Source organism: Protomyctophum parallelum, assembly GCF_964188405.1.
Source record: "Protomyctophum parallelum genome assembly, chromosome: 3".
NCBI classification, from domain to species: domain Eukaryota; kingdom Metazoa; phylum Chordata; class Actinopteri; order Myctophiformes; family Myctophidae; genus Protomyctophum; species Protomyctophum parallelum.
In genome coordinates this window covers 56,578,870-56,605,828 of record NC_139698.1, presented here as the reverse complement: position 1 = coordinate 56,605,828, position 26,959 = coordinate 56,578,870, and the positions used below count along the sequence as shown (strand labels likewise).

At 40.8% G+C, this 26,959-nt stretch overlaps 2 protein-coding genes and 2 long non-coding RNA genes across 4 annotated transcripts; 1 reads left to right on the top strand and 3 right to left on the bottom strand.

Annotated features, from left to right (window-relative positions):
• Positions 1 to 12,972: 12,972 nt before the first annotated feature.
• LOC310855906 lies at positions 12,973 to 13,483 on the bottom strand. Its single transcript, XR_014569040.1, has 3 exons — positions 13,364 to 13,483; positions 13,181 to 13,272; positions 12,973 to 13,091 (listed from the first exon to the last, which is right to left on the bottom strand). It is a non-coding gene; the product is annotated as an uncharacterized lncRNA (long non-coding RNA).
• Positions 13,484 to 15,665: 2,182 nt separating this feature from the next.
• LOC310855593 lies at positions 15,666 to 16,238 on the bottom strand. Its single transcript, XR_014569006.1, has 3 exons — positions 16,150 to 16,238; positions 15,927 to 16,050; positions 15,666 to 15,758 (listed from the first exon to the last, which is right to left on the bottom strand). It is a non-coding gene; the product is annotated as an uncharacterized lncRNA (long non-coding RNA).
• Positions 16,239 to 21,026: 4,788 nt separating this feature from the next.
• On the bottom strand, positions 21,027 to 21,767 carry LOC310856768 (THO complex subunit 4-like; the record flags this gene model as incomplete). Its single annotated transcript, XM_083762243.1, has 1 exon — positions 21,027 to 21,767. One exon carries the CDS (start codon positions 21,765 to 21,767, stop codon positions 21,027 to 21,029), a length of 741 nt encoding a protein of 246 aa, XP_083618369.1.
• A 2,907-nt stretch (positions 21,768 to 24,674) lies between these two features.
• LOC310856767 (transketolase-like protein 2) lies at positions 24,675 to 25,292 on the top strand (the record flags this gene model as incomplete). Its single annotated transcript, XM_083762242.1, has 1 exon — positions 24,675 to 25,292. The coding sequence occupies one exon, from the start codon at positions 24,675 to 24,677 to the stop codon at positions 25,290 to 25,292; it is 618 nt and encodes a 205-aa protein (XP_083618368.1).
• Between the last annotated feature and the right edge of the window lie 1,667 nt (positions 25,293 to 26,959).

The following is a 26,959-nucleotide window of genomic DNA, read 5'->3' as shown; positions in this document are numbered from 1 at the left end:
TTTTGGTGCACTCCATGGCATGGTGGAAGGTTGCTGGTCAAAGCCAGTGACTCCCTTTCCAATACTGCCAGTGCGTCTGAAGAGTTGCTCCAATTTTAGCATCAACTCAAACACCTCTGGGGAAGGACGGCAAAGGGCACCTGGTTTATATTCTTTAAGGGCCAGTAATGCAGAGGAGGACATGCTGTCCTCCTCTGCATTACTGGCACACTCTCTGTCAGTTATTGCTATTTCACAGCTGTTACAGATTTTGTTGTTCTTTATAACACTGTGTGCGATGTAGCCTGCCAGGGTGTAAAGAATGTTCTTCTCGGTGGTTGAGAATTCAGGTGTGGTTGCAGGAGGTCCGTCTTCCATCTCTTCTCTTTGCTCCTCCACTCTGTCTGTAATCTTTTGTATTGGCTCCAGTGTGTCCAGGAAGTCAACTGCAAATTCATTGTCATCATCCTGGTAGCTCCCACTTTTCACAGGTGCCAGAAACTGCGAAACTGATATTAATCTCAGTGCCTGGTGAAATTCCACTGGAGTTGGTGTAGGATTTTTGGATCGTACACAGCCGAATACATTTTCCAGACAGTCCTGGGTAAATTTTGCCGTTAGGACAAACTTGTGTCCTCGTGTTAGCATCTCCTCCTGTATTGCCAGAATAGAGCGAGTCGCCATTACCACCCCTGTTTGTATGGGCTTCCAGCCACCAGTCTTCCCAACCTTAATATTGCAGAACAGATCAATTATGTCGTTGAGGAAGACCTTGGCTTTCTCATACTCCTCCAACTTTAGTCTGCTCAATGCCATAGTGGGATGGCGGGAGGACATCAGATCGAACCAGTGATTGACCTTCTCTAGGAACCATGCTGTTGCTAGATGGGATTGGGGTCGTCCTTCTTTCTGCACCATATATTTCAGTCCAGCACTACTTGAGTGGCTGAAAACATTCATGGCGGGGCCAACTTTCATTTTCTCAAAATGATTAGGCTCAATGGATTTCCTGGACAAGTTTGGAGCTATTTTCAGTGCCATCCCTTCCTGGAAATTAATGAGATCCTTAATGGGCTCTAGTGACACTACATTAGATGTTAAATTCTCTTTTTCCACAACATCATCTGGAATTGTGATTGTGTGTTGGACAAGGGCATTCCTCAGGTTTTTTACCAGATGGGGGACATCAGGCATGAAATACAGCTGCCTCTCTGGGGTCACAGGATGTGGGACAGATGTATTGCTGTAGTCTACCCCAAAAGCTCTCCACATGGCTTGATTAGGGCTACCCATGTCAGTGGTGACGTCAATGACATGAAGCCCAATGGCTTCGGCTCTTTCGATAATATCCAGTATAATTGGTTTGTACACTTTGCCTTGTGTTGAATTGCCACTGTAGTGGTAAGCTACAATCTGTTTCCAGCGTGTTGTAGCGCCAGCCAACATAAAAACGCAGGCGTGTGTTGCTGGTCCAGTGTGATCTGGCAAAGTGACATCCCCATACAGCCGTCCTGAGCCCATGTGTAATTCAACACTTGGAGTGATGGCCATCTCGTCAAGCGTTAAAACACACTCCCTTTCCATCTCACCCATCCCTGCTGCCTTAAGGTTTAGAAAGGTAAAGACCTCCTCTAAAATCCCTGGCTCAAATTTAACCCTTTGCATTCTCGCCTGTAGCGTTCTTATTGCAGGCAGAGGGATTTGCAGATCTCTGAGGGTGTTATAGCCTGTTGGTCCTGCAGAAAACCTGATTTTTAGTGCCTTTTTGATGGTGCTATTACTCCATTTCATCCCCTTTGTATTTATTCGGCCTAATGCCTTCATCTGGTCTTCAGAAAATATTTTGGCTAATTTTCTATCTGTGTTTTTGTTTTTTCTGAGCAAAGCTGCCTTTTGCTTCCTTAATCTTTTTAATGATGCCCGTGCCTTATCAGCAGCCCCCTGTGCTCTCTGAGTAGCCCTCTGTTGCTTTTTTAATTCTTTTCTCAAATCCTCCACTGTGGCGATTTGCTTCTGTAACTCTATTTTTAGAGTGGTGATTCCTCTTTGCTCATCAGGTTCTGCTCTGTCCTCGCTTGGAATTCCTGCTTCTGCTCTGTCGCTTGGAATTTCTATCTCCACTCTGTGCTCGCTCACAGGTTCTTCTCTTTCAGCTGTCTGTCTGTCCTCGGTTTGAATTTCTCTCTCCACTCTGTGCTCCCTCACAGGTTCTTTTCTTTCAGCTGTCTGTCTGTCCTCTGTTGGAATTTCACTCTCTACTCTGTGCTCGCTTGGCATTTCTTCTTCTCTGTCCTTGCTAGGAATTCTCTCTCTTTCCTGTCTGTTCTGACTTTTCCTTCTAAGACTCTCAGCCCTTTCACATTCAATCCCTGAAATGGATACATGGCACACAGTTAGGACACAAGACTTATGTCAGTATGAAATATTATTACTACAAATAGATGTTCCCATACAGGTGCTTCTCAAAACATTAGAATATTGTGGAAAAGTTCATTTAATTTTTTCTATAAAAATAAATCATATATTCTAGATTAATTGCACATAAAGTGAAATATTAAAAACCTTTTTTTTTCAAGTTAAGCATCTCAATAAAGTGACATTTCAATCACATCATATTGTGAAGGTCTGATACCAATAATAACCACTGGAGGACATTTATTTATTAAATTAAAGTGTGTGTGTGTGTGTGTGTGTGTGTGTGAGTGAGAGAATATGAAATCTTTTTATAGTTTCACAAGATAGTATTACTCAAAATGTTAATGTAACATCTGTTTACAGTTACACCTTTATTTAATTCCCATTTATATTCAATATTTATTTGTACATACTTACATTGTTTTATCTTGATTGTCTCGTTTCACTTTTGCTTTGGCAATGTAAACGTATGTTTTCTCATGCCAGGTAATAAAGATAATTTGATTTGAATTGAATTGAGAGAAAACCTTTAGCTGAGAGAGATGAAGCAGGAGCCAGGGACGCCATATAAAATTGTGTTGCAGATTCAACTTTTTAATAGATTTCATAGATAGCTTGCCCACACCCCAGTCTGCCCACTGTTCCCTAGTGCCCACTCTGTTTTGGTGCCCTCCCTAGTGCCTTCATAGATTTGTTTGCACCATGTCAAACAGTGCAGTGTTGTGTTGGATTCATGTTCAGTATTTTTAGACACCCACTTAGTCGCAGCATGAGGCATTGTTTGGGAACTTGTAGACCTGCTATTTTCGACTAATGTTACTCTCAGAATAGGGATGCTAGGGTTTTAACACATTTTCTTTGTTTTGCAGTACGATCGATAGGACTGAAACCCTGGCTGCCTGCCTCTCCAAGACCCATGTACTGCTGAGAGGAAGAAGTGTGTGTTGGATTTTACAAAGGCTCTGGCCCCCAAGCTGGCCCCTGGCTATCTGGCTGGCAGGCAGGCTGACTGCCTGGCTGGCTGGCTGACTGACTGACTTAGTGGCTGGCTGGCTAATGGACTGACTGGCTGACTGGCTAACGGACTGGCTGGCTGACTGACAGACTGACTGACTGGCTGGCTGTTTGGCTGGCTGGCTAATGGACTGGCTGGCTGGCTAATGGACTGACTGGCTAACGGACTGGCTGGCTGACTGGTGGAAAGCCACTGGCTGGCTGGCTGGCTTGTATGTTCATGTTGAACCCATTGTAATTTAATTTCACATTTGTTATTTTAATTGTACTAAAGAATGTTCATGAAGGAGTGAATTATTATTGAATAAAAATGGATGAAGTCGAAGATTTGACTAATAGATCTTAATTACTTTGTTGTGGTACTTTAAGGTTTATTTAGCATATTTAGAGTTATTTTTGCTCTAAACACATTGATTATAGTCCTGGATAACTGTCTAAAACCTTAAAATAAAAATAAAACACAGAGTCACCGCAGAAAAAAAGGGAAAAACCTGCAGATTCCGTTTGGCCTAACTTAATACCTCCATGCCATGCCCCATTGATGAAATAATTTGTTTAAAAGTATCCCAGACCGCATATTGAGGGCATAAATTAACATACTTTTCAGATGGTCGACATTTCTGTATTATAAATGTTTTTAGTGGTCTCATAAACTATTCATATTTTGAGATCTGATTTTTTTATTTTCATGAGCTGTATGCCACAATCATCAAGATTAAAACAAAAAAGTTTTTAATATTTCAACTTTATGCACATTGAATCTAGAATATATGAAAGTTTCACTTTTTGAATTATATTATGGAAGGAAATGAACTTTTCCACATCACATTTTTTGAGAAGCACCTGTATACCTACCTACATTACCTTTTGTGTAACTGTGCTCCCTAACAATTAAGTTCTGTTCAGGTGCTGTTCGAAGTGCAGGTGGCTTCCGTCGTTTAATTGCTGCACGATGTGCAAATATACTCGGTACTGCATCGTCCCTTAGCCTTTTCTTGCCCTTTTTATTTACAAACTGATCTGCCTCAAAGTGTGCCTGTAGAGTAACGGTTGTTTCTTTTTAGATACACAAAGCTACACAAACACTACACATCAACATTATTACAGTGTCTTTACATTACCTCACATAGCTTTCTCTTGTTGACATTCTCTGGCATGGTCATACCCATCCGGCTCACACTGACCAACCACCTCTTCCTCCTTTCAGGTTCAACTGGGAAGCCATAAAGTTTCGCCCCTTTCTCTGACCGGCTTTTGCAGCCGACTGCCTCACAGCCAACCATATTGCAGCAGCTTAACTGTCTACAAGGAAAGAAGGAGCAGAGCCCAAGCATTGACTGTAATTAGAATTTAAAGGCTCAATTATATGGTCAATCAATATGTTCATTGCTTCTTTATGTCCAGATTTAGAAGAGAAACTGTAAAATAAATAATGTTATACCAAAATGATGCTATAAGGCTTATACTAGTATAACCCATTTAGGCCTGACCTACCTAAAAATGTTTAAAATAATCTTCTAAATCCAGATTTTTCAAAAATAGCAGACCTACAAGCTTGTAGCACGCCACCCGGTGGCGCGCTATATACTTGTAGATCTGCTATTTTTCTATAGCTAAATTATAACATGTTTAAAACACCAAAAGGGGTTCCCGCCAAAAATGGGTTAATTCTCGATTCTCTTGTAAACCAATTAGTCCTACATCAGGGATGATCAAATCTAAGATCTAAATAACCCAATCCCCCCCCAAACCTCCTTAGGATCTATGTGTTGGAAATTGTGGAATACTATAAAGTTAAGATGTTATGTAGTACATCATGGTCACTGAACATGTTCAAGTCTAAAAAGGTGTCAATATTCTTTCCTTCAAGACAAAAATGGTTTTATAGAATAGGTTGGGAATCCTTCTCGTGGATGCTCACTTTAACACGTAGGCTGCGGAGATGTGCAACAGGTACAGGCAGATGTACTGCAGCTGTCGAGGAATCTCCTCCTGGAAAACAAAGTCTGTGTTTATAGGCATCGTCTTGCTTTGCAATATCTGAATGCTCCTTTTTTTCCTCCCTCATTTACAATCTGAAACTCACACATACAGTATAGTATATGAACAGCTAAACCAGTAAACAGCCCAAAAAAAAAACATTCCCATGGCCTACTGACCTTGCGTACTTTCTGGAAGTAGAGCTCTGGCAAGGCATGGAGCCAGTAAGCCAGCTGAGTGAGGTAGAAGAACTTCACCTGAAATCTACAGGAGAGGGTGGGAGCACTTTAGAATAACATCCAATAGCAATATGGTAGGGGTCAGGGTTTTATTTGTTAAATAAACAAAGTAAAAGAACTACAACATGCAGTGCAGAGTCACCATTTATTTGGAGGAATAACATTGATTGATTGATCGAAGTATTTATTAACAGTTTGCAGAATGGTAATTTGCAGAATTACAACAGGGTCCACCATTTTCAATTCAGCAGAACATTTAGAGACGTACAAATATACACTTCTATAAAAGAACAGTAAGGAGGTAAAAAGGGAAAGGAAACATATACAGTAAGGGTAAGAGGACGGGGGGATTCCGATTTTACGGGCTCAAGTTTCCCCCCCGTAAAATCTGATCTGTAAGTGCAGACGGCTGCACTTACAGATTGCAGCCGTCTGTAAGTGCCCTTTGAGAGCGGTTTTGACGGAGTCAAGGGATTTGCATGTCTTAATGGCTATTGGTAGGGCATTCCACATTTTGGTGGCATAGCAGCGAAAATAATTTAGTCCCTCGTTTGTGCCGAATCTGGGTTGAACATGGTTTTGTCCCTCTGGTGTTGTGGGTGTGAACACTATTTAGACAGCTACATGGGTATCTTGGTGGTGTAGCGTGCTTGTTGGTCACTGAACACATTAAGTTCCAAAGTAATTTGTAATGATTACATTCAATCATCAAATAACAAATTATTACCCATTAGACACATGACACACATGACATTTTTATTCGATTACTTCATGGTGGTATGAAAGACTATTAAATAATGTTTTATACTTGATACAGAATTTACCATCTAAAAATACCAATCTAATGTTGATATTATAGTTACCTGAGGTGTACATGCGGGTAGTTCTCCCAAAGACTGCTACGATGAAGAATGTACCCTTCCTGTGGGGACAAACCATTATGAGACATAGTTAAAGAAAAATCTTTCCACTCTTTATTATCTTTCTCCCTCTAACTAGTGTACACACAAATGCAGGCATCCCAACTGAAATAAGCCAATTAGCTATTCTATATAGTGTTGTACTTTTTCTCTGGAGGATCAAAATACCAAAAACAAAGCAGCTCAAACAAGTCATCTTACTGTTATGAGTATGTACAGGGTCCAAATGCTCAACACCAGGTGGAACACGCACAGCTGACCCGACTCATTGAACTTTGTGTTCTTGCTTTTGGACAGGTGGAGACGCCTGTCACCTTCTGCAAACCAAGACAATACAATACAAGGCAATGAATGGGTCACGTGATCTGAACAGGAGCCAGTGTCAGTGTAGAGTAACTGAAATCCCTTGACACAATAGACAATACACACTATTTATAGTCACTACCTGCATACACACTTCTGAGCAAAGGGTTTGTGTTTAGAGTTCATTATCCCATTATGTTAACTTATGTTGTAAATAAATCATGCTTAATTGAATGTATAATCTATGAGACCCGTGGAGGTTCTTTACAACAAACAGCATGGCAGAATGCAGTAAGTCAGGTCTTAACTTGAACTTATGACACATGGAAATAATATCTATAAGTGTTATAGTAATAGTAGTAAACATAACACAATGACTGAGGGCCTTGGAGAAGTTGGCAATATATCAATGATTATATATATATATATATAGTGACATTTGTCTTCCTGGTTTTCAATCACTCAAGCCCTGTTTTATCATTGTATCATTCAACTAGACTTGACATTCTGTATTAAAATTGGTGTTATGATTAAAATAAGAACGTTCGACATTATCGACTCGGCTACATTGACTGAATGAGTGAAAGGCAACAGCCCGGCTTTTAATGGTCTTAAATCCCTTTATTTTAGAGCGTTTTGTAGTTGTAGTACAACATAAACATTACAGATACTTTAGTTGTCACTGTACAATACTTTAAAACAGTTGTCATTTTGCATACATACCTAAAATTGCCGATATCCGCGGCGCTCTCGTTCAAAACAATGTACTTCAGCTCCAGGCTCTGTCCCTAATCGAGCTCCCAGTAAGAGCGCAGCTGTGCGCACGAGCGCTTCCGGGATCACGTGGCCGGGCTGTTCTGTGCCCCCTCACTAACAGAACTCTTCTATTATACGGCTCTGCTGGGACGTAAGTTGGGACTTGATCACCCCAGCTGGGTCGCCCTGAGTGAGGGGTATGATGTTCGAGAGATGACCTTGGGATACATCACTGAGGATACGTCCCAGGTGCATCCATGCAATGTTTTACTAATAACTATACTCATAATGCTTCATGAGTAGGTATTTATTACACATTCTTTATTACTTGCCTATGACTTATATACTTGACCTTAAGTAGAGCATCTACTCTGTAACGATGGAAGTTGGAGATCCATGCCCCACCTGGCTATGCAATACCCGGTACCAGTGTCAGAGTACCCGTACACCCACTGTGTCCCTTTTATGCCCAGATATGAAGATTTCTGTATCTGTCTCTCTCTGTCCCTTCATTCTATGGAGTTGTGTCAAGGCATGCCCAAATATGAACTGAAGTGATGTCAACAGTCAGAACAGGCCAGCTCCATAAATGGAGATATAGGGGTGCAGGTACATAGCCCGGGCAGAGGCTTTTGGGCTGGTTCTGGACAATCATGCATCTCTGTCTCTCTCTATCTCTCTGTCTCTCTCACTCAAGGCCAAGCACTGCACTCCCTGTGGTGGTGTGGAACGTGTGTCGAATTTGAAGTCGGTGTGGATGGTTGGAGTTATGTGAATTCCAGACATAAACACGTACAGAGACAAGGCACATTTATAGATAGATTATAATTGGGTAATTGGACTCATTGTTGTCACTGCTCTAATGCATTGATGTGATAAGTCACTACAAGGCTCATTGAGGTGCCAACCCCAGTTCCAGCAAGCTGCCCCGCGTCCGAAACGGTTGAGAAATGACAGTTACCGTGTGGCAGTCCCTCTACTGTACTGTCACTGTACTGGTACACCCGAAATCATCATATATATACAGTTAATATGTGCGTGTGTGTTAGGTTGCACACAGGTGGTGAAAAACAACCATGATGTTGTTGTGCTCATACCCAGCCAGACACCCATATCTCCGTAAGGGAGTGGTTGCACCATTAAAAAAATGAACCCTTATGATTTATAACTACAATGCCTGTATAGTCTCCAGCAACATGTGATGTTCTACGTCATTAACTGCTTTATAAGTGTAATTAGTGTTATAAACAGATTATGCCTAGTTCATATACAATTATAGACTGATAGACATCTTATAATGTCTAGAGCACTTTCAGCATCCACCGAAAACCACCTAAGTGTGTCATAATGTTGACAGCCAATAAGCCTGGCAGATGTGTCACAGGAAAAAGGCAAACATACGACAAACATGGTATGAGAATCATAATTTTACTCATGTTTTAAACAATAGGATAGCAGGAACAAAATAGCAGGAACAAAAAACATGGCAAAACAAAACAAAATCCTATGTATACATGTATGTAATCTGGCACCACTGCTGTATCAGGCACAAGTAGTCATTACATAATTTGCTGGGGCAGTGCATACGCATCAAAATATGCTGGGACGGTGCATACGCATCAAAAGTGGTGCAAAGTAACCACAGTATACAGCTAATCAACTTACAAATTACATTATACATATACACAGATGCATTTAGTATTAATATCACTATAGCCCAAGATTAAGTAAATTGAAAGCAATTGACAATTTAAAATAAATAATGATACTGTATACGTGGTAACATTTTATATACCTTTTTTTTCCATCAGATAGATGATTTATATTTCTTTGAGAAACTACGTAACGAAAAGGCCTTGTGCACTCCTACAAGGACAGGTGCGTCGGAGCCAACTGCAATTCATGAGAAGAAAAGGGTTCACTTATAGAGTAGTAGTTAACTATACTACTCTATAAGTGAAAGACAGTGTGCGGGACCCTTTTCTTCTCTTTGAGAAACTAAAGAGGGATCCAGAATAATTCTAAATCGTTAAAACTGTATTTCTTTTATAGATAGAAACTTGTACCATACTTCATAATACTACTTTTTTACATACATAAAGTAGGTATGTAGCAAATAGCTTAACCTAATAATTCAACATTTCAAACGTTCCTTCACATAGCAGTCACGTATACCCATGTCAGAGTACCCGTTCCACTCTGTGTCCCTTTTATGCCCAGATATGAAGATTTCTGTATCTGTCTCTCTCTGTCCCTTCATTCTATGGATTTTTGTGTCAAGGCATGCCCAAATATGAACTGAAGTGATGTCAACAGTCAGAACGGGCCAGCTCCATATATGGAGATATAGGGGTGCAGGTACAGGCCCGGGCAGAGGCTTTTGGGCTGGTTCTGGACAATCGTGCATCTCTGTCTCTCTCTGTCTCTCTCGCTGTCTCTCTCGCTGTCCTTTCCTTTAATCCACCCGACACTGATCGACATATACGTCACCATCGAAAGCCGTCACTCATGCTTATGAGTAATGACTACTTGTCCTTGATATAGCAGTGGTGTCATAAGTTGGTAGAGATTCTCCATTGTCTAATCGTCATCGTCCTCATCCTCATCTGAGCTGTGTTCTTGCCAGTGTGTTTCATCCTCCATCGCCACCTCCTGTTCCAACAACATTGGACTTGGTCCAAGAATGGCCTTGTATGCTCTCGCTGCAGTCTGCTGTTGTAGTTTATGGTCCTCAAACCTTCGCTTCAGCAGACAGATGAGGCCCTGGGAACCCTCCTCTGTCAATCCATTTGGAAAATCTAGAATGTATATGAAGAGTGGAATAAAGTTCACACTAAACTTTGTCGATAACACTATATTAAGGTCGCCTTTATAATGCATTATAAGCTCATTTATAATGCATATTATTGATGCTTATGCTTATACGACATTATTCCATTTAATACACATTGGTTGTTATGCATTGACAGACATTACAGCACTTCTCTATGTGTCTTTATAATCACCTACGTTATAATGTGCTTTATACTTCCACTGAGCATAATAATGCATTATGACCAGCACTTATGTTATAAACGTGGTTATATGTTGTTATACATGATTATAAGTGTTATAATGCCTTATAAGCACATTATAACGCATTATAAAGACGACGTTAATATAAAGTGTTCTTTTCTGACAGTAGAGATCTCAAATACATAGCAACAAATAAAACATAGATTAGTTACAAAATACTAACATGATAGCAGTCACCTGACATTTTTCACTTACCTCTTGTCTGTGTGCTCATTGAAATGGTGTCCATCTGTGTCTGGACCTTTGACTGAGAGTCCTTGAGGAAAGCAAGGTGCTGCATCATCTCCTTTGTAATGATGTGCTTTTCCTCTACCAGCCGCGAAAGAAGCATGCGTTGGTCAAAGAGCTGCTTCTTGGTCAGGATATCAACACCATCTGTGAAGGAATGACAACATGATTAGTCGTGGGTTTTTTTAGAGGTGAAATGGAGCAAGAGACATTGGCATCCAAAAGCATACAGCTGTGAGTGCATGGGAGTCAGTGTTGTTATGGTAAATGGTGCATTTATATTTACATAGATGTGCATTACATTCACACACATTCATACACCGATGGCAGAGGAAACCATGCAAGGCACCAACCAGCACATCAGGAGCAATGAGGCTTGGCGTGTAGACAGACAGACAGACAGACACACACACACACACCTTAATGTATTAGTTTAGATACCTGCGTTCTGTTCCTGCCAAGGCCATATCATGCTCTGGGAAGCTTTGTTGGACAGCTTCTGCACAACAGAGCTCATGTCCACAGGGCTTGCGTCAGCGTGTTGGTTGTATCTCTCGAGCTCTTCCAACAACCTTTTCTTCTCCTGGCCAATTTTCTGGCTGATCTTCTGGCGCCTTTTATTGCGATCTATAAAAGAGTAGTATTACAAAAAAAAGCTGTGATGGGGCTCTGTCAAAGGAATGAATGAATTAACGTTTAATGTATTTATTTATTATTTAAATTTTACGGGGCAATGTGTAGGTTTCAAATCGTTTTAAATTATCTAAATTAAATTAAATTATCAAACAAGATATGCTTCATAACATTGCCCTCAACCATAATGCAAACCTAGGGGGGATGCCCCCCTCAAACAGCTGGCCCAGGGACTCTGCCAGTCGGATAACCATATAGAAAACAAAAAGAAAGCTACCTGACATACTGGAAAGAGACACCCAAACCCAAAGCAAATGTAGTTCTATCTAGCAATAAAACCAAACGAGAACCAAAACCAGCCTTAACTAGGTACAGACTCAGCGAACAGAGTATTGCAATACAGAAAGGCCACCAGAGACAGCCCCCGCTTTCAAGCCAAGGAAATGTAGGAAACAGCTACACATTTGATTCTAATCACCTACCAAAACATCAGAGCACATACTTCAGATTACACTCACCCAACATGAGTTTGAAAAAATGACCAATAACAAAAAAACTCCCAAACCTACTAGGAGATATACAACACCATCCAAACAAAGCAAGATTTGTGAACTCTTGCGATAAAAGGCGGCTTGCGAATGGAATACAACCACCCCAAGGATAACAAACCATTGATTGACCTACTGCAATTATAAACAGAGCTGCTACCTTTAAACCAATATTAAATATATTTTTTGTATACTATGCTACCATTTCTTCCAAAGCAACTGCAAAGGACTGATGCTATTTATTTCAAAAAGCTTTATATACCCTGTATATAACGACACAATGTGACATAGCTCTGTTTACACAACACGTGTTGTCATTTTCAGCTGACAAAGAAATTCTTCAGTAGACAGTCTGTTACGAGCCACTGTCTTAACAAACACAATCATGCAAGTATGCAGCTGAAACATTTAAGCTTAAACTATAGGTACTATACATACCATTATCCCTGTAAATGTAGTGCTTCTTTTGGCAGATGCTCACAAAAAGTGCTTCAATGGAGAGCTGCAAAGCATGGACATTCACAGCACTGGCCGCTGCACTTCCTAAGAAAGAATAAATAATCACACACATTGTTTTAGTTTTTTCCTGTTTACCGACAGACTTATTACTTAGTTTTCTTTGTTTGTCATCTATATTATTTGTAATTATTTGGTAAGGGTAGGCAAATTAAGCTAATTAGCTTCAGCCTACACCTTTTTTGGTCATAGCAATGTATCTTTATTTATATACCGTTATGAGACCAAAATGAAACATTGAAAGTGAAGTGAAAAAGTGATTTACTTACAGTACCCATCCCTGCACCATAACATATAGGCTACAGCTACAGTATATGCATTACAGCCAAAGAGTCTGACAGTGTTTGTGTAAAAGATTCTTCCTTACCGGTCTTGGCCCACTGCTTGACATCAAGAACCCACTGTTGTAGCATGTCATCGCTACAATGGAACTGCTCCTGCAACTTTGTCAAGTTCTCAGCTACCTCCAAAGTCTTCTCTAGTGTCTGCAAAATTGCAATACAGAAACATGTCATAGTATTTGAAGTTTCACATGTAGCTGCTTGAAATAGTTATCCCCTTTTCATCAACATACCTTTTTGTATCTCGAAGACAAAGCAATGTGTAGGCCATTCTCTTTGCGGAGATTCCAACCCATTGCATGCACAGTAAGCATGTCAGTTCTTACTGTAAAGAACACAAATGCTAATAAGAATGTGTTGAAAATGTTGTATGTGTAACTTTGCAGGGTAGCATGGGGTTAAATAAGCTTACAGACCTGACTTTGTCATGTATTTAGTGGTCAGAGCACATCGGGAGAGATAACTGTTGACTTGCTCTACTTCTTCTCCCAACGTTGTTCCGATACCTTCCTGGTTCCTTGCATTCCACTGGATCTACAGGAAGTATGGAATTGTTTAACAGTGTGGAAGCTAGCATGATCACAATTGATGCATATCCTGAGGTCACTTGGTTTGTGTGGCTAATCATTTATTTTGAGAATTTAAATGAATAATTTAATTTAAGTCATAAACAAAAATGTAAGAAGCATCACCTCGCACTTGGTATTGTGTGCTTTCGCATGCATCACTGACAAGCAATGTTTCTGTTGCTGAAGGGGTTGAAGATGACTCAGGTTCTCAGACACCTTCTCCAAGTATGGCACATATCGGCAGGTCACATCCATGGCCAAATATGTAGCACTCTGGAACTCTTTTTGGAGAAACATTGGATATGCAAAGATTTCCCCTCTATACATATTGAGACCTTTTTTGGGGGGAAATTAATATTAGAGAGCATAGTACAATGAAGGGCCTCTAATCATCTACATTTTTTTAATTTGAACTCATCAGGATTATATATACTAATACCAACCTTTGAGAAGGAAGCCATGCCTACAAACAGCAATTTCAACACCTTCTTCATCCAACTTGTTGGCCTGTTTGGATGACTCTCGAGCAGCTCTCCAATGTGAATCTCCACACATGGCTTTCCCTGCAGTCTGCAAAGTACATATTTCGAAGATATTAGGAGTTGATTAAAGACAATAGATAGCAGGGCTATCTACAAAATTATTACAGTAATTACTCTTTATTGGCTGTTAAAAACTTACACTTTTTACAACTCCTCTGACCTCCTCAACAAAAGTGGACACGTCGGAGTCTTTTGCTAAGAAAAGTCCATCAAAGAACCCAGGATCTTGACTCCTAAAACAATAGAGTGAGTCAGTCAGTGACACACACACACACACACACACACACACACACACACCAATAGGAAGGTCAAAACTCACTGATTTGCTTTCTGGAACCTGTAAAGTTTTCTGTTCCCATCAACAGAAACAGCCACCATTTCAGGGCTACAGGCCGGACAGACAAACAGTTCCTTTCCCAGAAGCCGGTTCTCTACAGAGTTGCAGTAAGTGTACTGCAGAAAGCTCCTCTGAAAAGAGTCTGCATTCACTTTTCCAGTCTGAAAGAAATACATAATATAATGGGAAAAAAAATCTGTACAACTGTCCAACCGTACGACATTATCAAACGAATTACTCACTCTTCCAAAATGCACTGTTCTCTGGTCTAACAGGGTTGTGAAGGCTTGTCTCGACATTCCTGGAGCTGTAGTCTTCATAGCTTCAAAGGAATGGAAGATGTCTTTGTGGAATAGGGTCTGTCCTTGCATTGTTGTAGGCCAGTAGCCACTTCTTATAAAGTCCCTGACCTCTGGAGACCACTGCTTACTGCACTGGTTGCATGATAACAACGGAACGTGAAGATCATAACGGCCTGAGAGTACATGAGACAAAAGTAACAGGGGGCACGGAAGTTATGTTGTCCTTTAAACACATACCTATCCACATCGCGTGTGTGTGTATCTAGATTGATAGACATAAATTCCTACCATTTATGCAAACCAGTATGATGGGTCTACCGACAGATACTGCAACATTAAATGTGTCGCAGGTGCATATATTTGCCGGATAGGCGGTTGGCAGCAAACAGTCTGAAAAGACAAGAGGACAATCTGGATGAAATGTTTGGTTTGAATGAAGGTACATGGATAACACATTTTAATATAGGAGACAATGTTGTATGTTAATTTAAAAAAGAGACACAAACCTTGTTCACAAATGGTGTATTTACCATCGATGAGTTTCACTGACTCCGTTGGGGGAATGTATTTATAATACCCGAACATTGTGGTTTGCCTATTGTGTAGAATGTGATGTTCATGAACCAAACGGTCACATTCCACACAAAACCACTCTGACGGCATACAGTCCCCACAACGGATGACTGCTTCTCTCAAACGACAGTGTTGACACACCATCTTCACAATAGTCTCTGCAGACAGCAAGTTGTCGACATTGTGTTCTCTTGCTTGTTGCCAAGAGAAGTGTGCATCTTTCTGTCTTTGGGTCCAATTGGGCTGTTCTACACCATGATCCTGCACATCAATGCCTGCCGAGTCCTGTATAAGCTCCTCGAGCCTCTGCAAATTAAAATCTTTGGGAGGGAAATGGAAAAACAAACATACCGTAATTTGCAACACCACTGCCACAGCTTTCTTTTGAGGAGTGTATTTTAAGTAGTTTTTATACTTACCAGGTTCTTGGTAGCCAAGACATGGAGATGAGACAGATTTACTGACAGAGGCAGTGGATGTAGATGTAACTATTTGGAAGTAAAAATATCAAAAACCACATTAGACCAAATAATTTCAAACTCTTAGGCAGTATAAATATCACAACAATAACACTATCAAACGATTACCCTACACCTAATCAAAGACCACTCTCTATGAATGAAGTCCTTGCCATACGTTTTGAGATGGAGACTAACCATTAGTTGAAGTCCTTTTCCTTGGTCTCTTTCCTGTGGGAAGAGGAACCCCATTTGCGTCTCTCTTCAACCAGATCACTTCAGGGCATGAGACTTCAGGTTTCTTTGTCACTGGCAGTTTCTTCTAGATGGACACACGTCATGAAATATAGAGAAATAGGCATCAACTAACAGAAGTTAAATTAATTAGGCCTACACATTGATGTACAAGAATGTAACTTACTTCTGCCTTCATTAATGCTTGCCCGACCAGAGCAAGACCTTCCAATCTGGCCTTATTAGACACCGAGTCTGCCTTTATGTGGGTTGACATTGTACTGAAACAATAAAAAAATGTGTAAGTTGTTAGTCATTAGTAAACGGTTGGACCCTGTTAGAATGGAAACAAGTGTAATGCTTTATCATGGTGATATCTTCCACAGTAACTGTTTTTGTATGAACCTGTGGAATAACTATAAATCAATCAGGCGTCAATCAGTAGGACATCCTACACCTACCTATGTGGATGTAGGCTACAAAAAACACAAAACAGAAAAGAGCTGGCCAAAAGTAGATTGTACGTAGACTGGACTCTGGAGACACCAATGGAGGGCTTGTCTAAGAATGACAAGAGAGTTTGAGAGATTAAGTATTTGGTTTAGTACTCTTCCACAGTGCGGGGCAATATGCCAACTACACTGTATTCCTAACTACACCCTGCTGGATTCCTAGATACTTAATCTTAATCAATGTGCTGGATATAATAACCAAAAACATTTCTGGTTGGTGCCGGGCCATCCTCCAGCAAGTAAATAAGTCGCACATGAGCATAAGTAGTAATATTTTATTTTATTTTTATCCCAGTTTTTTAACCCAGTGCCAATTATCCTGGGTGCTACACTTCCTCTGCCAACCTGGGGGGGCAGCGGACTGACCTCATGCCTCCTCCTATGCATGAGGAGTCCAAGCTGCTTCTTTTCACCTGACGGGGGAATTTCCCCGGCCGGACGTAGCGTGTGGAAGGAACACGTTATTCCGACTTTCCCCTCCATCAGGCGGCCCAGCTGGCCAGGGGGATGTAGTTTTAGAGACCAGGATTACTGCATGTTTTTGTGAGGGTACCTACCCTAGGGGATACGGGGAGAACATGCAAACTCCACATAGAAAGGTCCCTTTGCCTCGGGTATGGGCACTGATGACGCGGAGGAGGGAACACGCCCCCAGCACCCACAGCGCCCAGAGTGGGAATCGAACCCAGGACCTTCTAGCTGTGAGGCGACAGCACTACCGACTGTTCCACCGTGCCCCCAAGTAGTAATATTTTGATTAAATGAAAATGGTGGGCTCTATTGTAAACAAGTATTAAATGCTTTATGGTGTCGTCCACTCACAGTTAACAGTTTTGTATTGAGTTCTGCTTGAAATATACTGTAATTCTGCAATAGTCCGGCAGCTGTGGTGCACGGGTGGGAAATTTGGTATAGTATTCTTTATTGGCCTACAATATTGTCTATATATATATATATATATATATATATATATATATATATATATATATATATATATATATAATATACGTATACATTCATGAATCCACTTGTTGACCGGCTGTCGGTATATGTCAAAAATCCCAAACTTTCCTTATGCTTCAAGTAGCATGTGACATGTAAAACTATGGGGTTTTCATGATTCTGAACCAAGCTTTCGTTTTGCACAAAAAATACTCCTTGGGCTATAAAGAGCCATAGCCACTTGCCCAAAATGTGCTGATCGACTTCATCACATTTGTCACGACTGCTATGGCCATGAATGCATGTATAGACAATATTTTAGGCCAATACAAAAAAGACTATATAGCCTACCACGTGTCTCACTTTAAACAAAAGAAGCCTGTCGGCTGACGGACTACAGACTGTTAATAAAATATTCAATCAATCAAACAAAAAAAGCGGTGTGAACTATAGTCTTGATCACTTTCTGTAAACCTATTGTGAACCTACTGTGTCCATGTTATTGTTAGCTAGCAGCCATATGCTAACCCTAGCTAGGTAGGTCTTTAGTTCTAACTTGTATCTGAACTGAATGCAATAATTATGTCACATGGCCCCGTCATTTAACGTGAGGCAAAAAAGACACAACAACTAGATCGATATAGACTTTGATACAAAAATATACCTTACCTTTCTAGTGAGACAACTGCAGTTAAGGTACTAGCATAGTACTGTAGTGGTGTAGTAGTTACTAGTAGACGCTCAGACGGATATAAAACCGGATCTTAAACAAGAGAATGCTTCCGGTTTCCGGACAAAACTAAGATAAATTAAATAATACAATAAAAACATCCATATCTACATATTCCGTGTGGATTTCAAATATAAGGTTATTAACCCATGCCCACTGATGTTACAATTATGTACGGTCGATCAACTAATAATAATAATTATTATTATCGTGGTCTGGGAGGGAAGTCTGTTAATTTCGTTGAAAAGTTACGTGTTGCTCATTTCATATCGACAGCACCTGGAAGAGTGGATTACGTCTGCATCCAAAAAAATTAAGTGCTTACCCCATGGATGTTAAAATGCTTTGCGGGCCCTCAGAATTAACCATATCTTCCGTGTTGTTCAATTAAAAAGCATTTTAATCCGATCGATGCCATCGATTTGCCATTTCTTCCTATTTCTTTCAACTACGACCCTATCGTTTAGTAGGTGTACTGCATGCTGATACAGTGAACGTTCTTTTAGAAAGTTGCGTTCGATCCGATTAAAATGCTTTTTATTAAACAATACGGAAGGAACGGGTACTTCCGTGAGCCCGTCAAATATTGTAACAATTATGGCCTTGGGATAAGCCTAAAGATGAACGTTTATGTAGAAGTAAGGGCCAAATGTGGAGGAAGTAAACGATGGCTTCATAGCCATGCCCAAATATGTATTACAGGCGGAGCCTTAAATGTTATAAAATGAATTACAAAAAGTCAATAACAATTATGTTTATTAAAATACAATACCATACATACATAAAAATGCACGAGAGAAGCGATATCAGCTTGGATCGTTTCAATATTTTTTAATTTTTTTAACCTATAGGTTTCAATGGTGGGCATAATAGTACGCTATGAACGGACTTGCGGTGTGGGTTTTTTTTTTAAGTCACGTGACATCATCCGGGACACGAATCCATAGGTTTCACTGGTGGGACTTTTAGTATGATATGAACGGACTGCGGTACCTACTAGTATTCTATGAACGGAACGGCAGTGTACCAGTCCGTTCTATTTCAACGAGTTGGCCTGCGACCAGGTTGCTTGCACCACTTGTGTTTTCTCCTCGATTAAAACAAAGTTATAACAAACTACTGTGTATATTAATTCATTTGAATAAGACCTGACCAGTTAACACACATGTGCCTTTCTTTCATGAATATATCTGAGATGAAAGCCAACAAACTCACAGTTGTGTGTGATGGGGGGAGGGGGGTAATCAAACAAGTGTTTGGTCAAACCACGTCACTTCCATTGGAAAAGCATTGGGGCGGCCATGAAACACAGGCAGAGCACAGCACAGTTGTTCTTTATGTGTGTACGAAGCCTGGTATTCACATGGTTTGATCAAACATTTGTGTGGGGGCAGAACACCACCAGCAATCAAACACAAATGTTTGGGCAACCCATGTGACTCCAATTGGAAAAGCATTGTGGTGGCCCAAAATAACAATAAAACGACCAAACATTGCTTGATTGGTGTTTGGTACGTGTGAATGAGGCCCCATCAGTTTTGCTATAAATATAATGTTTTCTGACCGCAGTAAACACACTCCAGTTCAAGGATGCATGGTGGTGGAGTTGATCTCAACTCCCAATAACAGAAGGCTTTCTGTTGGAAAACGGGGTTAATTTGGGATAAATAACTCACTGTGATCAGAAAACTAAGTGGTTAAATATTCAATAAACATATATGCATATTTGATGTGGTTTTGATGACACTTCTCAGGTAGGCCTACCTGTCATTCTGCAAAGCACAATTAACTCGTCATTGTGTCCACCTCTTGGTACCACAGCACCTCAAAGGCCCTTAAATCAAGGCTCCAGACCTCCCAAAACAAACTGGTCAGGCTCCTACTTGGCCTCACCCCCCGAACCCACCTCACCCCTGCCCACTTTGACAGGCTGGGATGGCTTAGGGTCGACGACAGAGTACAGCATCTTGCAATGGGTCTGGTCCACAAGATTCGATACACCACCAAGATACCCATGTACCTGTCTAAATACTTCCTTAATGTAAACAAAGTCCACACCCACAACACCAGAGGGAGTGCAACAAACCATGTACAACAGTACAACCCAGATTCGGCACAAACAAGGGACTAAATTATTTTCGCTCCTATGCCACCAAAATGTGGAACGCCCTACCAACAGTCATTAAGACATGTGAATCCCTTGACTCCTTCAAAACCGCTCTCAAAGGGCACCTACGGATGGCTGCAATTCGAAACTGGCCTCTGTAAAATCTGAATCCCCCCCACCCCACCCCCCCATTTCCCCTCACTGTATAATGTATATTTTCCCTTTTTTTTCTTTTCTTTGTAGGACTATGAATAGCTGCTGGTTTTGGTGTGAAGCATCATGTTGAGTTCCACACAATGGAACAATGCCCCCCCCTCCCCCACAGGGTGGAGCTGAATGTGAGTGATTGAGGTGATTTAAATCACACATTAAAATCTAGTTAATTCAGTTAGATGCATTATTATTACTGATTAGTAAATTAGATCAGTAAGACCAGATCCCAAAGCCTCCATATATTATATGGTAATGAATAAAATTCAGTTTCTATACATAACTGGCTAAAAGCGTCATTGTAGTGGGTTAGGTTTTTGTGGATATGTTAAATATATAGCCTCTGAATATACACACAATGCAACAGGTTGGCTGTTAAATGCAGCACTATGATGTAATACATCATTGAGATTGTATTATACCTAACCACTGTCAGTCCATGAATCATATAGCTCATATGCAAGCTTTAAGCACATGTTGCCTACTTGAATGGAATAAACTCTGTAACATGCATGTAGGCGGCTCTTAAAAGAGCCTTTGGGTTGTTGGTAGATCAATAAGCTCTACAAAGTGGTGTCCATCCTGGCATTGTATGCATCTAGCTGGGCATCAAGCTTCTCTGCAGAAAGCGGCTGTTTTTTGGCACCACCAGCACCGCCTCTCCCCCGGCCTCTGGCACCGCCTGCGCCGCGACCTCCACGTCCCCTCTGCTTGCCTCCAAAGCCACCAACACGCCTCTTCATACCTCCACCTCTGTTCAGACCCTGCATGGGAGGCCGTCGCTGGTTATCAATCTGTGAGGTGACGAGCTGTATGTTCATGGGGCGCCCATCAAGTGGCATGCCGTTGTACTGTTTCATGGCCTTCAGGGCATCTGCCCTCCTTTCAAAGTGGACATCTGCAGTCCCCAAACCCCTTCCAGAGCGGTCATAATGGACAGCAGCCTTCTTCAGGGTACCGAACTCTGCAAAAAGTTCCTGGATATCTGCTTCAGAGACACCAAAGTCCAGGTTTGAGAGAAGGAGCTTCCCTCCAGTTTCCACACCAGCTCCTCCACCACCAGCATTGTCAAGCTGTTTAGGCCTGCTGTACGGCGTAGGTCTGCCTCGACCTCGGTTGAGGTTGCCTCGGCTCTTCATTGGGCCGGAGCTACCGGTGGCTTCCCCGGTGGCTCCTCCAAGACGGCCGCCACCGCCGCCACGGCCACCACTGCGGCCACCACTGCGGCCTCTGCGGCCTCCTCCTCTCTGCGACCTTTTCTGTTTGATAATGTCGTCTAAGGACATATCAATTTTATCTGCCATTATGCCCGAGCCTAATAACGCTAAACTTAGAATTAAATAGAAAATGGTAGTACAACCTATAGACTCTAACTTGGTCCGAAACCCTGTCTCTCACTGAACGATCTGCCTGGACAATGTTGAAGATTCTAAAGTGAATGAATGATGAGCTCAGATCCTACTTGTTTTAAGTGTGCTCTGAGGACCTAAGTGAGGACAGGCAGACTGCTCTGCAGTGCACTGGGCGGTGCCAAACCTGTTTTGCTGTCTTTGTTCTCACCAATGGTCTGAAATCGACATGGATTTAATTTGCACATTGAGCATGGTTGACTGGTTGTAGCTGAAACCTTTACTATATATATATATATATATATATAAAGATTTACTTTAATTAATTGTATTTTGGGTTTGATGGTTCGTTTGGTTTGGTATATTTGGTTTTGGACTTATATGGTACATTTATTTGGTATTGTATTGGTCTTGTTTTGAAATGATTTGATTGATTGTATCACTCACACTGTACTATATTGACTATGAATTAACCATTGTATTGTTGATGGTAATCAATCGATGTATTTAATGCACAGATATTATTGTTAAACTATGAAATCATTGATTTGTAATATTTATTTTCTAATTTAGAGTTTTCACGGTGTTCCAATGACACAGGGCCTTCTCCGTGGACCTTCCCCTATGGAACGCTCTCCCCAAACACATCCGAGATGCCCCCTCACTTCCTACCTTCAAATCTTCACTGAAAACCCACCGAATTCACAATCGCATTCCCATGCTGATGTGTTTTTAAAAACTTGTTATATGCACTGTTTTATTGGTTTTATTCTTTTAATAGTTTTTTTTCTAATAAAATTGTCCTTTTTTCTTGTCCCCCCCCTGGCCCCAACACATGTAAAGCGTCTTTGAGTGTCATGAAAAGCGCTATATAAATCCCAGATATTATTAAACTGAAATAAACCAAGGATTTAATGTGTGATCAACATGCAAATTATTTGAATCACCTCAATCACTCACTCAGACATTCCGCTGCACAGCTCTACCCTGTTGGGGAGGCGATCGGCATTGTTTCATTGTATTGAACTCACACCAAAACCAGCAGTTGTTCACACTTCTGTACCAACTTACCAAGCAAGTCTAGAGTTTTGGTTTAAATCGAATCTACATGTCTATTCAGTGGCTTCTCAAAGCGCAGGTGGGGGTTGAGCATGTTTCTAGTATAGGGAGGGGATCCGAATTTAGTGTAAGAATTGTTATCAGACTAATCAGAGTAATTAATACATCACAGTACAATATCACAACCACATTAAGGTTAAAGGTTAACTCCCTCATGTATGGATTCTAAACATACATACTTGAGACTAACTGCCTTATATTTGAAGTATTTCTGATATTACTAATAGTCCTACAACAAAACAAATGAATGAATGGCATTCCAATGTTGTCTATCTAATTGTATATATTACTATTACATATTGCATTACCTATCTTTTCAAATGATACTGACAAGATGCTTACCATGATAGTGTGAGGATAGTGAATTTGTGATATCTAAGCATGATGATGTGATACTGACCATGTGATTGCAATAATAACAAGATGTATTTTGTCTCACACCAGCCTTTTTACAAGGTGGGACCGTGTAAAATGTGTCGATTTTTACAATATGTATACTGATCCTATCCTGAAGAAGGCCAGTAGACCGAAAGCTTGCTAAATAAATACATTAATTGTGCGCAGATATGAGTGTGCGGAGCTTCCCTTTATTTTTCTCATGTTCTCTTTGTGGCTCCAGCACCTCACTTACGTTTTTTCAGCGGATGAGCGGTGGTTCTTTTTACAATATGTATACTACACTAACGTTGGCTACAAATTGAAACTGTATATCAACTTTAAATATAATAATTAAAAAAACACTGATTGGTCAAATAATTCGTTCTGTATACACCATGTTATCACAATTGACTGATTACACATTATCAGTGGTACCTGGAAGGACTGTGTCAGTGAAACCATAATCAGATCAGACACCAAAGTTCATTGAAGATTTAAACACGTTTTGTTTTCTGTAGTTGATCACAGTAAGTTATTTGTCCATAAATGGACCAAGTTTTCAGCTGACTGCTCGGACTGTGAAAGGGTGATGTTTTGAGCATATAACTTGAAAACCAGAGTGCTGTTTTTACCTAAGACATATTAATGAAAAAAATGCATGTGTGCTAACTGGTCAGCTCTTTGTTGCATTTCATAAAATAAAAGGTAGTTTGTGATATGTTGTTTTAATCGAGGAGAAAACACAAGTGGCACAGAGAGAAGATATTCTGTCTGTGTTGTCTGTTGTCTTTGTCACTCTATCCCCCATATATGGAAATCCCTGAATTCGCCCAAATTGGTGCGTCAGTCATAGTCTACCACATAGACTGTACCCCAAATACTGTGACAATGGAATACTGCCATCATTATACCCACAGTGATAACAGCTATTACACATGCATGTTGAGGCAATGATTAGTTTTTAGACATTGTCAGGCAACGCGATTGACTGAGAGGCATAATCTACGTCATGCATTGGTTCTGGACTGTTCAAATTACGTAATACATGCTAGAAAACTAACACAGTAATTCAACTACCCTTAGATTTTAACTTTTCAAATACAGATAACAACCCTATATATATATATATATATATATATATATATAGGCCATGGCGAGTTACATTACATCAGATGGAAACATTATTCAAGGGTTAAAGGACATCGCTAACAAGCTAAGGATTCACTCCCTCAAAGCGACATGCGCCTCAAACTCTGGTCACCCCACCTCATGTTGCAGTGCAGCAGAGCTCATGTCAACCCTGTTTTCTACACTATGCGCTACAAATCCAATGACCCTCAAAACCAATGTAATGACCGCTTCGTCATGTCAAAGGGTCACGTTGCACCAATCCTCTATGGAGCGTGGGCTGAGGCAGGTTATGTGAAAGAGGCCGACCTGCTCAACCTGCGCAAGCTTGAGTCTGACCTGGAAGGGCACCCAACACCTAGACTGGCCTTTGCCGATGTGGCTACAGGCTCCTTGGGACAGGGTCTTGGAGCTGCATGTGGGATGGCCTACACTGGGAAATACTTTGACAAATCTAGTTACCGTGTGTACTGCCTGATGGGTGAGGGCTCTGTATGGGAGGCCATGGCCTTTGCTTCCTACTACAAGCTGGACAACATGGTGGCCATCATTGATGTCAACCGGCTGGGCCAGAGTGAGGCTACACCTCTGCAGCATAACATGGACACCTGCCGCAAGCGGTGTGAAGCCTTTGGATGGAACACATATATTGTGGATGGCCATGATGTAGAGGAGCTGTGTGAGGCTTTCTGGCAAGCCAAGCAGGTTAAGGACAAGCCTACCTGCATTGTTGCAAAGACATTAAAGGGCAAAGGACTCAAAACCATTGAGGACATGGACAACTGGCACGGGAAGCCCAACCCCAAAGACTGTGTGGATGACCTGATCTTCATCAGATCCATAAAGATAGCCTGATGAAGGCCGCATAGGCTGAAACGTTGCTGTTTCCCTATTAAAAGTTGGTTCACTGCATTTGAAGACAGTGTGCGGGTGTTTGTTTTTTCAGTGTGTGTGCAAACACAGAATTTTTCCTACACAAACATAAAATGCCATTGACAACGAATGGACAATTTTCAGTATTCGTGCAAACACAAACATTGTAACACAAACATTGAAGACAGAGGTGAGGATGCAAATTCTGATTGGCCGGAATGAGATGATTTTACGATGATTATCTCATGCCCCTGGTGTGATTGTTTTTGTCTGGAAGTGTGTGTGTGTGTGGTGGGTTAAAGCACAACCTTGTGTAATATTACTTAATTATAACACGCTACGGGTAAACTATAGTTTCACCAAGTAAATACAATGGCTGACTACTCAGAATAATAAATTGTGCTGCAAGCCGCAGTGAGCGGTGGAGAAAGGAGAATAAACATTGGTGAGAGGCAACTTCTGTGTGTAGTTCAGCATGTGTAGTTGTAGTAGCTGTTGCAAATGTATGATAAGAGCACCCCTCTCTTCACACAAGTGTGATTTATTTATTCTGCAAACTGTTAAGTATTCAATCAATCAAAAACCTGACTGCTTAGTTGTGGCCCTATAAGAGAACAATGTAGCAATGGATATTGTTTGCTCTGCAGTTACATGTTGTGATTATATTTTATGCTGCAGTTTGTTATTGGTGATATATAGCTTTACAGCTGGATATGAATTAAAAACTGTAGACTCCAGTTTAATTCATATCCTCTGTAGGACAGAAACAAAGACACCACACGGACTCCATTGAGCGCCACTCTCATCACATGAACAGTGGTAGCCGTTAGCCACCAACTGCCGTATTCATGTTTGAATACGGCCCCCTAAGATCTTCCACTGCTGGCCTGCTCGCTTTGCCTAAAAAGATGGCAACTAAAAAATACGGGAAGCAGCTTTTTGCTTCTACGGGCCGTCGGCATGGAACAAACTCCCACTGTACCTTCAACAGGCAGCCTCTGTAGACATTTTTAAAGCACAGCTCAAAACCCACTTCTACACCCTTGCTTTTAATTGATCTTTTATTTTTTTGTTATGTCCTCACTATATTGCATTAGGCTACAGCTTGTTTTTTTTTAATGTTTATGCCTTGCTTTTCTTTCATTTTTCTCCATTGCTCTGTAAAGCACTTTGAGCTGCATTTCATGTCATGAAAGGTGCTATACAAATAAAGTTGTATTATAATTATTATTATTATTATTATTATTATTATTATTACCTTACATACAAGTAATGCTTGCCTACAAAATGATTATGAACAGTGTATGTGTGGAGAGAGACTTTGCTTTCTTTTAAATACCCTTTACATTTTAGAATTATTGTCTGGTACTTTGCTGGCTATTTTATTGTATTTGTATATGTATGCATTGACCTGAGCAAAACAAATTTCCCTTGTGTATAATAAAGACTCTCTCTCTGAAAGAAACCGTCTCTGGTCAGGAAAGGAACCTCCTTCATTGGGAGGAGCTGTTCAGCCACTAGCACTGATTGGAGGGGAGCTCGTACACACTCAGCCCTCGCTCTCATCCATTGGTGGGGCGCACAGCCGCACATAGACAGTAGCAGTAGAATGTGTGCTGTTGAACGTATAAAGGGTCTCGCGCGCCTCT